This window comes from Zonotrichia leucophrys, chromosome 3, assembly GCF_028769735.1.
Source record: "Zonotrichia leucophrys gambelii isolate GWCS_2022_RI chromosome 3, RI_Zleu_2.0, whole genome shotgun sequence".
In the NCBI taxonomy this organism is placed as follows: domain Eukaryota; kingdom Metazoa; phylum Chordata; class Aves; order Passeriformes; family Passerellidae; genus Zonotrichia; species Zonotrichia leucophrys.
The window spans coordinates 110151455-110169241 of record NC_088172.1 but is presented as its reverse complement, the minus strand read 5'-3'; the positions used below and the strand labels follow the sequence as shown (position 1 = coordinate 110169241).

The window sequence follows — 17787 nt, the reverse complement described above, 5'->3', positions numbered from 1 at the left end:
AGGATTCATTAACTCATCAACTGTATTTCTCCTCATCTGAAAATTTTAGGATATTTCTTTAATAAGAGACCTTTGTGGTTGTTGCCAAGCGCAGTGAGGACTGATGGAGAAACAGAGGTAAAACCTGCCCTGCGCACCCATTTAGCCCATGGGAAATGGCACAAACCACTCTAATGGCAAGTGATGTGTAGGAATATTGTGTGTGAAAGCCAAATGCATCCATTAGAGGATGTCCACTGGTAAATTTTCATGGACAAAGCAACCTTGGCCCTCATTTTTCTATTCTCATTGTGCCCTTGTCATAGTTGAGACAGAGACAATACAAAGCAACACACTCCATTTTCAGAAGGCTTCAAACTGATTTTATTATAGCATGCACGCTTTTTATACATTCTTAAAAAACTCATACATTTTCATTTTACTCATTGATCACAAAAGACAAAGTGGTCATTGGAATAGGCAGTTGCAAGTTTCTCTTCTTTATCCTTCTTTCTTTCTTGGTTTCTACGTCAATGACCTTGATAGAAAATTCCTTCAGGGGTAAACATGGATCTTCTTCTCAAACTTCTCTCTGGCTCACAGAGTCACTGTAAAAGCTCTTCCACATGCCCTTAGCAGGATGATATTCAAGGGTAGAAACACGGAATCACAGAATGGTTTGGGCTGGAAGGGATCTTAAAGATAATCCAGTTTCAACCCCCTGCCATGGGCAGGGACACTTTCCATTGCCCCAAGTTCCTCAAAGCCTGATCCAGCCTGATTTTGAACAGTTCCAAGGATGTTCCACCTTCCATTAGAGCAGGCTGTTCCAGGTGGAGCAACCTGGGGTAGTGGAAGGTGTTCCTGCCCATGGCAAAGGTGGAACTGGATGATTTTTAAGGTCCCTTCCAACCCAAATCTTTTCATGATTCAATAATAATGATTTGTGCTATCATTAGGAAAGCCAGGAGAATACCGGATTATATTTTAACATGCATTTAGTTTTAATGGAACATAAGCACATGATTTCTTAAATAACCCTGTGCCTACGAGATTTTAAGGCATATTTATATTTACAATGGTAAAATGAAGTTTTGCCACCATCCAAATACTTGTACCCTGTTTTAAACAACCTTTCTCAAAAGCATAGTAGTTTTTAGACTTCTTTTCATTTGCCATCAGCTGATGAGTCACACTTAAGAGAAAACACTGAGGCACTCCTCCTATATAACACTCCTCCTATATAACATCATGAATGGTGCTTGCTGTGAATTATTATGGGGGTAGTTGTTACCCAAGGAGGTAACATGAGAAGAAAAACCCCTGTTTTGCAGAAGACTGAAAAAATCAGCTTGAAATGCTGTTTGCAAAGGTTTTCCCCACTCAACATTTCAGATTTTCCTTGCAGTATCACCTTTGCAAAGGGGCTGCTGGGGCAAAATTCAGGAACATTGAATTGCAAAATCCCCCCCATCTCCTCTTTGCTTAGAGAGCTGGATTTCTCTGGGCTAGGTACTTCCAGCTCCTTGAATTCCCAACTCATGTGTGTGGGAGTTAATGTTCAACAGAGATCTCCAGGACTTCATCCTGGCCCTGGGTACTGCGGGATAGAGTTCCATGCACACACTTCCATGTTCCAGCCCCAGGTCACTGCTGTGCTACACGAATTGTTCTGCTCCTTGCCTGTTTTATACGAGTTTTGCCCGGTTTTAAGCAAACCAGTTTGCTCCTGTCTTTGTTTTTGTTAGCACTCAAAGTAATGGAATTTTCCTCTTGCTCTGAGTGACATTTTCAGGTTCCCTGTGCTAGCAGGGCTCAAAGAGTTGGTCCCTTCTACAGAATCATGGAATTGTGGAATCCTGGAAGAGTTTGGGTTGGAAAGGACCTTAAAGCTCATCTCATTTCAATGCCCTGCCATGGGCAGGGACACCTTCCACTGGGCCAGATTGTTCCAAGCCCCATCCTTGGTTGTTTCCAGTGACATCCACCACCTCTCTGGACAATCTATGCCAGGGTTTTGCCACCCTCATTGCAAAAATCTTCCTCCCAGTTTCCTAGAGGGCTGTTCTCCTTCTGCAAAATCTGTTCAGCAAAATCTGAGTGCTGTGGCAATCCATATAAATGAAATCATATAATTTAACTTTAATAATACATTGACTCTGCTCCAGAGGAGGGAAAATAAAGCCATGGAAATGAGTGGAGCTTTTTCAAATAACAAAAAGTAATTACAGCCTTCCCCAGTGACACACTCTGATTTTATTTGGGAAAAACACTCCTCCTCCCCAACTTGGATGTCTTATGGATAAGTGCTTCCATTTGCACAACATTCCCACACTGTTCTGTCTGCGTGAAAGACAGGTGAGAGGAATTCACTTTTCAAAGGGTCTTGAGAAAAAAAAAAAAGGTTTTTATTTTTTGGTTTTTCATGCTGGTTTTGCAGTTCAGGCATTTGCCCCTCTGTATCCCTCTAAAGAGAAAAGAGAGGGGTGGCAAATTAAATTTCTTCTCCATTAGAAATGGGGAAAGCTGAAGAGTTGCTGGCAAAGGAAAAGATCATTTTTAAGGCAAGGGTACAAAAAAAAGAGGGACAGAAAAGGAGCACTTGGTATTTCTTAGTTAATTAAATTTTATGAGTGGAAGAGGGAAATCAGTGTTTATCTTGCTGTTTTTTGCTGCATAAACTTACCTTGTTGCCTCTCTCTCAGCTGCTCTATCTGGCCCATTACTGTGCAAATTAAACATAAACCTCAGTAATGTTTTCATCCTTCAAACAATTCTTGGAACAAAAATGCCATTAACTCCGAGTTAAATATAATGAATGAGGTAATAAGGAAGCAAACCACTGAACCAGAATGTCAGAGGTAGGAACTGCAGAAACACTTGGGCTGTGACAGTGTTTAAGCTGTTTATTAGCCCAGGATTTTCTCCCAGGAAGGAGAACCTTCCTGCATTGATCTCCTTTTAAGAAAATTTACAGCCACAGGAATCATGCTCTGAAGTGAAGCCCCAGAAGATGCTGCCCTTCAAATCATTGTCTCAGACATTATTTTTGTGGAATCAGCACATTCTCCCAACCTTTTAAGGGCAAGAAGAGGGGAAATATTTAGCATTGCATCACAAACTTGTGCATGTATATGAAGTAGTTTATTTCCTTTAAAGGAAAATAGATATATTAGTGAGTGATAGAACTCTTAACTCCTGAGATTTTTAATCTGGACAAATGAACAGAATGAATGCAGAGGTCAGAATTTGTCCCTTAAGGCTGAAGGTAGAGCAGTGGGAATGATGTGGGATGAAATGCCAGGCTGAATGGGGCTTGGAGCAACCTGTTCCAGTGGAAATGTCCCTGCCCATGGCAGGGGTGTTGGAATGAGATGATCTTTAGGTTCCCTTCCAACCCAAACTGTTCTGTGATTCTGTGATACAAGTGAGGAGTGAAGGAGGGGAAGAGCTTTGAGTCAGCCCCCTGCAGTGGATGAGGCTGTCCTGAGACCTGCTTAAAAAGTGACAGAGAACAGTTGCATCACCTCAAGTCTTTCCCAATGCTTTCCTCTGCCTTTGACATCATCCACCTGGCTACAGGGATGGGGAGATGGAGACAAAATGTTACATGAGGTGTCAGCGAGTGACAAACCCAGGGTCAAAGCTGGGTCTCCACTCCAATGGTCAAGCTATATCAGGGAAGGTATAGGTTGGATATTAGGAAGAAATTTTTCACTGAAAGAATAATAAAGTGCTGGAATGCTCTTCCCAGGGAGGTGATAGAATCACCATCTCTGGGTGTGTTTAAAAAAAGCCTGGCCATGGCACTTAGTGCTATAGTCTAGTTGAGGTGTTAGGGCATAAGTTGGGCTCAATGATCTTAAAGGTCTCTTCCAACCTCATTATTCTGTGATTCTGTGATTCTGTGACTTCCAAGTCCCCCTGACCCATCCTGGTGCCCGTGTTGGGAAGAGGTTTCCAAAAGCCATGAAAATTGGTGCAGTTCAGTCAGGCTTGGCTGATGGTCAGATTATATAACTGACCCATAGGGTGGAAATTCACCCCTGGGGGATTGCAACACATTCACTGCCATCTGTGATAAGGGGTCCAGTCCCTCTCCAGAAAGTTCATGGCAGTTACTCATTGACTTGTCACACTTGCACAACCCCAAGGGCCCTATAAATACCAGTGTCTGTCCCAGCCTTTGCTCAAGCCAGCTCCAGACACCATTGGCCTTTCAGGTGCTCTGCAGGATCTCACAATCCACAAGCAGCTGACAGCCATGAAGATCCTCTACCTGCTCTTCGCTGTCTTCCTCCTCCTCTTCCAGGCCACTTCAGGTGAGAAGCAAAACTCCTATAAAGAGCAAAAGGGTTTGTAAGCAGAAGAGTGTTCACAGGGGGGCAAAAAGCCACCATCAGCTGAAAGGCAAAATCTGATGGTGCAGCAGTGGGACCAGGAGCATCTGGGCTCAGGGTGCCCCTCTTGCTAAGAAAAGACAACACATGACATGTTGAGCATTTACCTCTCATCATCTCAGGCAGAAAGCTGAGATTTTAACTCCTGCCACTCCCCACAGGTTCTGCAGACCCTCTTTTTGCTGACACCACCGCGTGCCGGAGCGCACAGGGAAGCTTCTGCCGCGCCGGGGCGTGCCCACCCACCTTCGCTGCCACGGGGACCTGCCACGGGGGGCTGATGAACTGCTGCTCCAAGTAGGTGACAAAACATCTCAGGGGCCTCAGAAGGTCCCCTGTTTTATCCTCTGTTTCTCTGAATAATCAGCAAAACTCCAGGGGGGCTTGCAGGGCAACCCTCGGTGGGGAGGTCCAGAGAGAGGAGGAACACATGTATAATGTTGATGTGTGTTTGGGGAGAAAATTCATTTGAATGAAAATTGTGTATGGGAGAAAGAATTCAAAATTCAGAAAGAATTCAGAATGGTCAAAATGTCCAAGAATTCCAAGTATTTTTCACTTTATTTTGAATCTTTATGGGAAAAGAAAGAATTTTTTTCAAGAAATTATTAGGAAAATGCTTCACAGCATTTATACCCATCAGGGGAAGCTTTTTATCATCCCTCTGGTTTTATTTTAAAATTTACCTAGCAAATGTACATTTAAAGGGGGGAAAGTGTTCACAGAACTTTGCTTCTCAATCTCTCCCCATCTCTCCTTCCTTCCATCACTGCACAACTCTTAGAAAGGTGAAGAGGAGTGAATTTGTCAGTGAGTGGAGACTTAGGTGTGCATTTCACTTTGACCTGGGAAACCACTTTCTAATAATGTCTGGAGTTTCCCTGATAGCCAGATATTTTTTATTTCCTTAAGGTTTTGGACATGCTTTTGGGGAATGCTTTTCAGCTTAAAATAAAACACATTCTCCATCTACTTAATTCTTAGAATAACTTTGTTCCATTAATGGCCACGAGATGATCCCTGCCAGCTGCAGTGACATTCACAACCCCAAATTCAGAGACAGATTAGGAAAGGTTCCATTACCTTTGATGAAGAGGACTGGTGTGATGATAAAATTTATCCCAGCCATGATGTTCAGGCAGATCCCCAGCCACTGATGTGACAGGACAGACCTTGGCTCAAAACAAAGGGAGAGCTCAGATCTGTGATGTCTGAATTTCCCAGAACTCCTTATTGTGTGATTCCATTATTTATAGAATTGCCATGGTTTAAAGGTTCCCAGAAACTGAAGAAATCTGATGAGGTGGTTCTAGAAAAAAAGTTTTATACATTTATTCAGCAAATGGGGATCCTCAGTGGTTTCAGGAAACCCAAGTAATTCCAATAGTAGGGCAGGTTTGTTACCAGGAGAATAAGATGCTAAGGAATAAGATGCTAAGGATGCATTTGGGAATTCAGGGAAGCAAATGGAACAGAAGGAACCTGATATTAGATTAATTTACAAAGCAGTGATGTGATCCCTCAGTTTCTGTGACCACTCATCCTCCTTGAGAAGCAATTTCCACTGATAGCAAATGGACTGGGAGGTGCAGGTGGGAGAACTCCAACATCAAATTTCTGTCAGAACATCTGCTAGACCTGACACAAAGAAAACTGAGCCTGGGAAAGGAACAAGAGCTCTCAAGTCTGGTTTCAGGTGTAATTTTCCTACAGAAATACTCTTTCTTTAAAAATGTACCTGATACTGATGGATGTTAGTGTTCAGGATTAAAGTTCTTATATTGGCAGATTTTCAGCTGAGCTGACCATTACAATAGAAGTTAAAACCAACAGGGTATTCTGAAATACAATATAAATATTTTTTCCAGCTCAGGTTGCTTGAAAAGAAATCTTTGAATTTAGACATGAAGGGCTTGATTCAGCAGGATACATTGAGATGTTTAGTGGCATTTGAGATGCCTTGGAATATTTGAATCATATCGATGTATCTGACTGAGTTTATTTTGGTGCAAACTGAATAAAAAATGTCATTGCAAGTGGTCACATAATTAATTTGCCAGTGGCCACAGTTTTATATACTGGTAATCTGCAGACCTGGACACCCAACACATACAGAGATGTAGGTTTCTAAACCTGCAGGCTGGACCCACCCTGTAGGTTCATTTTGAAAGGTAATTAGAAGGTGTTGGGGCTTTTGGGGAATGAACTGAGGTGGAACTGCAGCACAGTAACAAGACCCTTTGTATCCTTGCAGGATTTTGGCAGAATAAGAAGAAAAGGCTTTCCTGGACCAGAGCCCTTGGACCAACAACATTTCCACTGCCTTGAGGAGCTGATTTTCATGGATTCCTCCTCTGTCTAAAGCCTCCTGCAAATGAGCTTTAAAAGAAGCTTCCAGAGGGCATGTCCTGTTAGCACACCGCTTCTGGAGATCCGGGTTTTTGCTTGCTGAAGTCACTCCCTTTTTGCTTTTAATACTCAAGCCACTTTGGCTCCTTGGCCACCTATTCCAGCCTACCTCACAGGGGTGTTTGGAGGTTCAATCACTTCAGGTTCATGCAGCTCTTGGAGGATGTGAAGCAATATATATATTATTATTTTATTCGCACATGAAAATAAAGGTTTTCTTAAACCAAAACCCGTGATCTTTGTTGTTACTCACAGTAATTTCCTCTCTGGTTTTGACCCAAGGCTCAGAGTGATTTTTTAAAGAATTTTTAAATTCTTTAAAAGTGTTTTTTTAAAGAAGGGAGTCTGTGCAGTCTCACATATTCCCAAAGGATTTGGAAAAGGGAATGACTAAAGGAGCAACCGGTTTTGGTGATGGTAATAAAAAATGGTAATAAAAGTTAGGATGACTGGAATGAAAGCTGAGTGGGAAGAAGAGGCAACTCTTGACACAGAGGATAATTGTATGGCAACCAATAAACACCAGTAGTATTGCAATATGCAATATATATATTTATATATATATAAAAAAATAAATATATAAAATATACAATATACAATACATAATATACAATATATAATATACAATATACAATATATAATATATAATACATAACACGTAACAAATAGCATATAATATATAATAGATGATATATGAGCATAAAAAATACACACACACACACACACACCCCTAAATTTATTGACACAACGATGGGGTCTGAACTATCCCTCCACAGAGAAGGATTTTGGGTGATGTAGAGACTGGGTTTTAAAACATCAGACCTGTTTTCAACAACAGTCACAAAATTCAGTGTTTAAAGAACACACCATAGCAAGGACATCTCACTGCCCACAGCCTGGACATGTCCAACTTACAAAACAGACATTGATGAGGGTTCTATGTCCCTCAAGTTCCTTCTGTATGCTGGTTTTAGCTGGGGTGGATTTAATTTACTTCCCAGTATGGGATGGTTTGGGTTTGTGCTGGGAATGGTGCTGATAATTCAGGGATGTTTTTTGCTATGGCTCTTTTGCTCCTTTCTGCTCCTCACCCCACCAATGAGAGGGCTGGGGATGACAAGGATTTGGGAGGGGACACAGCCAGGACAGCTGGCCCCAGGTGACCCAAGGGATCTTCCAGACCGTGTGGGGTCATGCTCAGCAATAAAACTTGCAGGAAGAACAAGGAAGGAAGAGACACTTGGAGTGATGGAGTTTTTCTTCTCAAGACACTGTTACCTGTGGTGATTCTTGGGGATGGCTGGACACCTGCCTACCCATGGGAAGTGGTGAATAAATTCCTTGTTCTGCTTTGCCTGCACAGATTTAGTTTTGGCTGTTAATCTGTCTCTATCTCAACCCACAAGTTTTTTCACTTTCATTCTTCTGAATTCCTTCCCATTCCACCAGGGCAGAAGTGAGCAAGAGCTGCCTGAAGCTGAATTTCCGGCTTGGGTGAAGCCACAACATCCTGAAGAAAATCTGTGCTATTAAATCTGGATAAATTCAGAACAAACTGAGCCTCAGATTTCCCTGTTACTTCAATGAAACGCATCTCTGGTGCATAAATCACAGAGGTGTTATTCCAAAAGTGATTGTCTCCATTTCTGTCTCTGAATGCTGGATCTTATGCCCATCAAGGTCTCATTTCAGCCCAGCTGCCACCTCTCGGGATCTCTAACTGGTCAGAGTGACCCTGAGATATGTCAGAAAGTCTCTTTTCCCAGCCCAGTGGTTGAAGAAGGAGTCAGGGCTCTTCATTTCTCGGTCTCAAGGTTGTTTATTGTTTCTTATCTATAAAATTCTTTCTCCTGATCTGCCAAGATCCACTCAGCAAGACAGTCAGAGGCACTCTGCCTGCCCTCAGGGTGGTGTTATCTTTTTATACTAAAAACTATGTGTACATTATTTACAATTACTTCCCAATACCTATCACCTATGTTAGACAGTGAGCTTCTACTCTAAACCAATCCAAAAGTGCCAACACCACAGCAGAAGATGGAGGCCAAGAAGAAGAAGAAGGAGAAAGCTGGCCCCCTGAGTCCCTGTTCTAAAATCCCCAAAAATCTATTTTTCACCCCATGATAAGTTCACTATCGTCTACTGAAACTTTCATGGCTTGTAATTCTTCATATAAAGGTTGGTGATTGTTTTTTCCAAGGGTTAAATCAAAGGCACAGGTGTCCTGGGCTCTGTGCCTAGGTCTCTGAGCCCCCCTGGGCAGGGGCTCGAATCCTCCAGGACAGCCAGAGGAATTTCCTGGGTTCCGACAGCCACCCTCACTCCAGGCTCATTCTTCCTTTTGTGCCCAATTTCTATGGAGCCCCTTGAGTGCCCATCTCACCTCTGCATCCTCCATGAGCCTGAGTGGAACCTGGGCTTGGCCTCATGTGAGACAGCTCCCACTGCTCTCCTCTGTTGATGGCCCTACAGGGATCTGCTTCTCCCATCCCAGTTCCCCACACTGTTTCTCTCCTGCAGTGACCACTGAGACTTCCCAAGGATTTCCTCATTCCATGTCTATTCAGATCTTGTCTCCTAGGACACCATTGATGTTTCCCTATGGAGGGCTGTCTGGGCAGCAGCTCAAACCAAACTCTTTGATATCATTCAAGCTATGGGAGACAAGGATTGTTTTGGTTGATATTTCCCTTCCAAAGCTGATGCTGGACCTCATAAAAACTCATCCTTGATGACCTGAAGAACAGATCAGTTTTCAAAATGATGATTGGAACATGGTTTTCCAAAAATCTGCTATCAGTGGCTTATCCCCCTCCCAGCTCTGGTCCATGGCCAGGACACAGACTGGAGGTGGTCCCATGGACAGACACTTCACTAGGACTGGATTTTCCCACTGAAAATCAGTTTTATGCATGAGCAGCCTTTATTGAGTGCTCTGTCAAGGAGAACAAACATTGGGTACCCTCTGCCCACTGCCACCTTCACTGTGGCTGCAAACACTTGTCCCTCTCTCTGTCACTTGTTCCATGCCCTTAACTTCAGGACAGGGGAACTCAACATCACTTCCTGTCTCTGCCTGTTTATTTATTGCTGGAACAGAGGAAATTGTCACTAAATTAATTCTCCCTTTCTGATCAGGCAGATTAGCAGCTCATCAGTTGTAATTAAAAGCAGGGAAATTCTTTCAGAGCCAAAGGCATTTGCACTGGTTTCCCCACAGTCCACAATACAGACCACAGGTGGGGATTTCCCAAGGTATAAAGACGAATTTCCCAAGCTCCCTGAAGAACCAGCAAGCCAAACAGATGAATTTTCTCTTTCTGAGTGGCAAAATTATTTTCCTTCAAAAGGACAGGTCCCATACAAAATCCACCACCCACTGCTTGGCTGCCAGGTCAAGTATTATAAGAATATCTCCAACAGAGACCTCAAGATCTACAGCTTCCTGTCAGTCATAGCCTCAATGATTTCTCTGTTCACTGGAGACTGTTGGGATCATCTTTTCCTGGTCCTCAAGAAGAAGAAAGAAGTGGAGCACTGTGTCCAAGATCCCTTTCCCTGGTGCCAAGCAGTCCTCAAGGGGGCTGTTATCACCCCAGGTACATTTATGTTTCCATGGAGGGAGCCTGGACCTGGGGCAGGCACTGCTGCCACTCTCCAGCTGGAGCTGGAGGAGGGAGTTGAGGAGGCTGGAGCCATTCCCCCTTTCCTTCCCTCTCCCTGGCGTTGTTTGCTTCCAAAGAGCATTGACCCATCTGTGACATCATGGCCCAGCAGGGTTTGCTCAGCAGCCTCACTCCCCAAATTAAACATCCCTGCCCCTTGTGCTGTCTGGGACAGGCAGGAGGGGAATTATGCAAGGAATAGAAAAGCACTTTTCTCTTTTCCATTAAATTCTGTTATTTCTGCAAGTTTCACACTTTATGGTTTCCTTACAGTTGGCTATGTTTTAAGATCATGGATTCCACTTTTTTTTTTCTTTCTTTTTGTCTTTCCAGAAGTGAAATTGAGGGTGCAGGTGGATGTGCTATGTGTTGGTGTTCACAGGGGTTCTTGGATGAGGGAAGAGACAAGGATTTGACTCCATGTTTCAGAAGGCTTAATTTATTATTTTATGATATATTTTACATTAAAACTATAGTAAAAGAATAGAAGAAAAGGTTTTCATCAGAAGGCTAGCTTAGAATAGAAAAAAGAATGATAACAAAAGCTTGTGTCTCAGACAGAGTCTGAGCCAGCTGGTCTGTGATTGGCCATTAATTAGAAACAACCACATGAGACCAATCACTGATGCACCTGTTGCATTCCACAGCAGCAGATAATCATTGTTTACATTTTGTTCCTGAGGCCTCTCAGCTTCTCAGGAGGAAAAAATCCTAAGGAGAGGATTTTTCATAAAAGATGTCTGTGACAGTGCTGCCTGTCTGAAACCTTTTGCAGGTGTTCAGAGTGGTTTGCGTTGTAGGGTTGTGTCCATGTCCTGGAACACAAATCAGGCATCAGGGAGATGGTCAGTGTTCCCTATGACTCCCTTTAAATAAAATTCCAGGCACACAGGGACACAGAGTGATTTAACATAAATGACTGGCTCCTTGAAACTTCTATATCCAGGAGGGAAATGGAGGAGAAGTGACAGCAACAACCTCATCTTGTGCCACTGGCTCAGGCTCTAAATGTGTGTGTGAAAATACAAATGTGTATTTTCATGTGTTTGAAAATACAGGGCCTTTCCCTAAACCATCACTGCCCACCCCAGCTCTCACAGCTCCTGGCAGAGGTGTGAAGGATAATTTCCTCATCATGCTCCCCAAGGATGTGGGCTCAATGAAGTATGAGTGGGAATTTGTTTTCTTTGCCATCTGTATCCTGTTGCCCCTCCTCAACCTCCTCATCCATCCACATAAGATTTTTGCTGTTTCTAGCCCTGATATACTGAATTAATGAGTTTTTTGTAAAAACCTGAAGCCCTTTCATGCCCTCCACCCAACTTGCAGCAGCTGGTTCAGCAGGCACAGACCTCTCTGCCCTCTGTGAGCAGTCAGAGCTGACCCTGCTCTTGCCCTCCCTTGTTTCAGTTTGCTGCTCTGGCTGAAGCTGTAAATAATTAATCACCCTCGTGACTTTGTTTCACTGATGATTTGTGGTTTGTCCTGTTTGCCTGAAAAAAAATGTTCACTTAAGTTCCCATTTGTCACAGGAGTGGCATTTCTTGGTGACAGGTACAAGGGTTTAGACACCTTTACAGAGTTCTGGTGACACTTCTTCTGATCCATTTTAGATAAGGCTGGACCTTCACATGTATGAAAAAAAATGTTAGCTTTTATTTTCAGATACAGAAATAAGCTACAAGGTGATACGAGAGGCGGAGACACCACACAGAAGTGGATTTGATATGTTGAATCTGTGAAATCAGAGATGTGAGTCTCTTCATAACCCCTTCAGCAAAGGTGATTGACAGCAAGGGAAAACGTCATTAAACCAAGACCATTTGGACAAGAATGAGTAATTTTAGACATTCCTTGCAGACTAGATTTAGGAAGAAGGTTCAGACTATAATATCATTGATTTCAGACAGATCTTAGGGATTGCTGGAGGGAATTAGGATCAGTCTCCTATGATAGCGTGGCACAACACAGAGCAGTTTTCCTTTCAGTCCTTTCTGTTTAATGACTTCTGTGACATTTGGTACAAATTCGTGGCTAAAGTCACAAATAAAAGGTACAGAGAGTGACTGAGCTGAGTATCCATGCTGGAAAAACTCCTGGGAGCACCATTTTCATAGGCAGAACCAGGAATATCCATGACCCTTTCAGCCCTACTCTGCCTCCTTCTGTTGCAGCCCTACAACTCCAACCCAAGCAAGGATTAAATTTCTGATCCTTTCCTACGTTCATCTCCATCATCACAGAATGGTTTGGATTGGAAAGGACCTTAAAAATCAGCCCATTCCAAGCCCCTGCCTAGGTAGGGTTATTTTCCACTATCCCAGGTTGATCCAAGCCCTGTCTAACCTGTCTTTGAACACTTCCAGGGATGGGGCAGCCACAGCTTTTCAGAACAACCTGTTCCATTGTCTCACCACCCTCACAGTGAAGGAGTTTTCCCCAATATCTCACCTAAACCTGCTCTTTCAGCTAGAAGCCATTGCCCCTTGCCCTGCCACTCCATGCTCTTGCCTCCAAGGAGGCGTTTTCTCCTTTGCTCACCCTGCCTGGTGAGCAAAGAGCATGGCCAAGAGCCACAGGGCACCATCAGTTCTGCATGGTTTACAGCCCTGCAGATCCCAGGAACCCACCTCCCTCCTGCTCCAATCCCCTGCCCTCCCTGGGCACAGCCCACCAGCTGGCACGGGTCAGCCAGTCAGATGTGGTCACAGCTCAGGTCGGGCATCTCCTAACGTGAGAGGTTGCAACACCTCCCTACCTCACCAATCTCCATGGGAACAGGGCAATGAACTCTCTGTTCCCCAGGTAGACACTCCTCCACCCCCCTGTTCTGTCCCAGAGCCTTTATATGCAGAGGCACCACCTGTGCTCGGTCTCGGACAGCTTCTGTTCACACTGGTGTTGTCTCCATCCCTGCCAAAGCTGCCTAGCTGCCAGCTGCCAGTCATGAGAATCCTCTTCTTCCTCGTTGCTGTTCTCTTCTTCCTCTTCCAGGCTGCTCCAGGTAAGGCTGAAGAGAGATGAGATGGAGGCTCAAAGGGCGAGGATGCAGAGAAGTTCATTAGATCCCAGTGCTCACAGTCAGATTACCTCTCTGCTCTTGGAATCCATCACTTTCCTGTTAGAATTCCCTTTCCCTGGTCATTGTCCTAATTTTCAAGCTATCAATTCAAGGTTCTTGATAGTCATACTGATGGTTTCTAGTATGTGATGACAAAATGAGAAAAAAGGATGGTCCTGTATTGACCTTGGTGCCAGAAAATGTTTTGGAGCAACTCAAGTGGCTTTATATGGCACATACGGAACATCCAGGGCACAGCCAGAGTTGGTCTAAGAAAAGCTGATCCTGCTTGACCTCTATGACAAGGTGTCCCATTTAGTGGATTAGATATCTAGCTGAATTTTGTTAAATCCTTGACACAATTTCCCACAGAGTTTTGTTGGAGAAATTGGCTGCTCCTGGCTTGGATGAGTGAACTGTTCACTGGGTTGAAAACTATCAGGATGGCCAGGCCTAGAGAGGTGTGGGGAATGGAGTTCAGTCCAGCTGAGGCTGACACCAGTGGTGCTCCCCAGGGCTCAGTACTGGGGCTGGTCCTGTTTGATATCTTAATGAATGATCCAGATGAGGGGACTGAGGGAAACCTCAGCAAATTTGCAGATTACACAAAGTCAGGTGGGAGTGTTGATCTGCTGGAGGGCAGAAGGAAGGCTCTGCAGAGGGATCTGGACAGGCTGGATCCATGGGATGAGACAAATTGTGTGAGGGTCAAGAAGGCCAAGTGCTGTTCAGATCAACCCCTGCAGCTCCAAACTGGGGCAGAGTGGGTCAAAAACTGGAAAAGGCCCTGGGGGTGCTATAGCAGCAGCTGGATATGAGCCAGGTGTGTCCAGATGGGCAAGAGGCCAAAGGCTCCTGGGCTGTCCCAGCTCTGGGGTGGCAGCAGGAGCAGGGCAGTGCTGTCCCCTGTGCTGGCACTGCTGGGTCACCTCCAGTGCTGGGGACAGCTCTGGGACAAAAGGGACACTGAGAGGCTGGAGAGTGTCCAGGGAAGGGAACAGAGCTGGGGAAGGGTCTGGAGCACCAGGAGGGGCTGAGGGAGCTGGGAAAGGGGCTCAGCCTGGAGAAAAGGAGGCTCAGGGGGGACCTTGTGGCTCTGCACAACTCCTGACAGGAGGGGACAGCCAGGGGGGTTGGGATCTGCTCCCAGGGAACAGGGACAGGACAAGAGAAAAATACATCAAGTTGTACCTGAGAATGTTAAGATTGGATATTAAGAAACATTTGTTCACCAGAAGTTCTCCAACCTGGCACAGCTATCTGGGGCAGTGCTGGAGTCCCCACACCTGGAGGGATTTAAAGCTGTGTGGATGTGGCACTTGGGGACATGGGTCAGTGGAGGCCTTGGCAGTGCTGGGGATGGTTGGACACCCCGGTCATGGAGGATCCAAGGACCCTTTTCCTACCTGAACAATTCCCTGAGGATTTTATCGAGGCAATTGTTAGAATAATACTAAAGATGTAACCTGGCAACATGAGGACTTTCTCTTCTCACATTCTGACCCACATGTCCTTGACTGTGCATTCTAGATTAGGACACCTCATCTGTTTTTGGAAAAAATGTTATCCTGACTGTTGCTTTTTGTCTGAATTCCGTATTGGCCACTTACATTAAATGGGTTTGGAGCCCATGTATCATTTCAGGTTATTTGAGTGTCTTTGAAGCAGCTGAAGATGTCTCAATTTGATTTGCAGCAGTCTCAAATTTGTACCAGATTTCTTAGACCATCAAATGTCTGTCTACTCAAAGAAAAAAATGTAGAACCGTTGAGACAAAATCTCTACTATGTGTTTCGGGATTGCCTTCTTGGGCTTTTCCTACTTCATGCACCACAAAATGTATTATTTATATCAAAACACCTTGTGACCCCTGAGATGGCTGCAGGAATGGTACAATTCCAGTAGAATCTTTGGGGGAAGGGCCACCGGTTATTTTCTATCTCCTCATAAAGATTATATTAACCACTATAATAGTGTATATATTAATATATTAATAATTAAATATAATATATAATAGAAAAATATAAAATATATTTTATATATAAAGTATATAAAATATATAAAGATATAATATATAAATATAATTGTAGAATATAAATATATAAAATATATAAGTATATTTAACAATATAATTGTTATATTAATAATTATCTATAATATATAATATAATATATATTTTATATTATTAGATTATATAAAACACTATAATCTTCATAAGATTATTGTAAAATACTACAGGGCTTTTTAATTTAAGAGATAAGGGAAAACAAGGTAAAATCAGCTGAGTGACATCCAAAACGTGTAATCCTTGAACAATATGTGATTAAGAGGAAGGACTCAAGAACCACTGGGACAAAGTGGTTGAATTGTTAGAGCCCTGATTTAGAATAAAGCTGTGATGCCTTCCAAATTAGGGATGGAATCCAATTTGATGACAAAACCTAACATAGTGCCAGGTAAATCTCATGCCCCAAGTCCCCAGTCCTCTGCCAGGACAAACAAACATGAATTTTCCCTATTTTTCTGCAGCCTACAGCCAGGAAGCCGCTGACACCCTGGCCTGCAGGCAGAGCCGGGGCTTCTGCTCCTTCGTGCCCTGCTCTGCTCCTTTGGTTGACATGGGGACCTGCCGCGATGGGAAGCTAAAATGCTGCAAATGGTAAGAGAAATTCCTCCAGGGAAGGGCTGCTGCACCAAAAGCAATAAGAATCACTGAGCTTTTCCCCTTTTCAGCATCAAAGCCCCTTCTCCAGCCCACTTACAATATCCAAAAAGTACCTGCTAATTGCTGGGGTTGGTGTGTGGTGAAAACAAAACAGAGTTTTTGTGGTGTTGGAATATTCCAGAGAAAAAGAGAAGTTGTTTGCAAGAGTGACAGGACAAGGGGCAATGGTTTCAATCTGACAGAGAACAGATCTGGATTAGATGTTAGGAAGAAATTTGTCCCTGTGAGGGTGGTGAGGTCCTGGCACAGGGTGCCCAGAGAAGCTGTGGCTGCCCCATCCCTGGAAATGTTCAAGGCCAGGTTGGATGGGGCTTGGAGCAACCTGGGATAGTGGAAGGTGTCCCTGGTATTCTGGGGCATCAGCAGCCACAAGTGAGCAGCTGTGGGGTGTGCTGAGAGGTGACTCCATTCTCTACTTCATCTGGATTTTCTTATGGCCAGAAACACAGGTCCAGCTCAGAGTCTCCAGCTGTCTTTACCCTCATGTGGTCCCTGTGTCTCCATCAGTCTGAGGTGTTGAAGTGTAATTTATTTGTTTGGTGGATAAGCTAAGCATCTGAATTTTCTCTGCAGGACCCCCAGCTCCTAAATCTGACACCTCACTGACACCACTCAGACAAGAGCTCTGGACATCTGGGACATCTCCCATCTCTGGACATTGATGGATCCTCTCCTCAGTGCCCTGGGGAGTCTTTCCCATGGGGGTGGAGGCCCTCAGGAGCACAAGAACATCTGAGGAGGAGTTCTTGTCCAATAAAGATATTTGCAGTTTCAATTTTAATAAAAGCAAGTACTTGTGAAACCATGTTGCTGATACCTGCTCATACATGTCAGGGTGGATTTTGTTGGTTTTGTTGTCTGTAAAAATCAGTCTATAAATGAATTTTATTTAACTACCTTAAGTCCATGTGTCATCAAGTCCTGTTAAATCGCCTTGTGTTGCAATGATTTATGTGGCGACATTCATATTAATAATTGGAAAAACATTAGAGCCCATTCCAGCTGCCATTCCAGCCCAGAGCTGGGATTCAGGAGACAAGCTCAGTCCTCTGCTCCTGTCCAGGGCTGCATCTGCCAGCCCAACCTGAAATATTTGGAATTGCAGAGTGGCAGAAGTGCTTGAAACTGTGTGACCACATTCACAAGATTCTGCTCCTGCTGTCTCTATTTAGTGCAGACCAGCATCATGTCCATGGAATTTAATTTCTCTGGATCCCAGACTGGTCAGGCTGTTTTTCCCTGCACTGCTCTGTCTGGAGGCAGTGGTCTGTGTGTCCATCAGCCTGGATTCTCATCACCAGGACTCATCCCCTCCTTCCCTTCCCCATCCCCAACACCCCCAGTGCAAAGGCCACAAGGATTTGGGACAGGGGGTGACTCAAAGTGTCCTTGCTCTCCATGCCAGGAGCTCCTGGAGGGATTCAGGACTTCCATGGGTGCTCAGCCTGATCAGTTTGTGCCAGCTCTGCACTGGCCTCATCACACTGGGTTTGGAGAGTCACAGAATCATGGAATGGTTTGGGTGGGAAAGGACTTTAAAGATATCCA

General features: G+C 44.1%; 2 protein-coding genes across 3 annotated transcripts; both read left to right on the top strand.

Annotated features, from left to right (window-relative positions):
- Window positions 1–4161: 4161 nt before the first annotated feature.
- Window positions 4162–4680, top strand: LOC135445100 (gallinacin-10-like). Its single transcript, XM_064707130.1, has 2 exons — window positions 4162–4301; window positions 4541–4680. The coding sequence occupies exons 1-2, from the start codon at window positions 4244–4246 to the stop codon at window positions 4678–4680; spliced, it is 198 nt and encodes a 65-aa protein (XP_064563200.1). The 5' UTR covers window positions 4162–4243.
- Window positions 4681–13233: 8553 nt separating this feature from the next.
- LOC135445099 (gallinacin-9-like) lies at window positions 13234–17041 on the top strand. 2 transcript variants are annotated; one of them, XM_064707128.1, is made up of 3 exons: window positions 13234–13457; window positions 16044–16173; window positions 16813–17041. In XM_064707128.1, exons 1-3 carry the CDS (start codon window positions 13400–13402, stop codon window positions 16826–16828), a joined length of 204 nt encoding a protein of 67 aa, XP_064563198.1. In that variant the 5' UTR covers window positions 13234–13399; the 3' UTR covers window positions 16829–17041. The 2 variants fall into 2 exon arrangements, with proteins under 2 accessions (XP_064563198.1, XP_064563199.1); XM_064707129.1 differs by lacking the exon at window positions 16813–17041 and having other exon boundaries at window positions 13323–13457; window positions 16044–16177.
- Window positions 17042–17787: the final 746 nt, after the last annotated feature.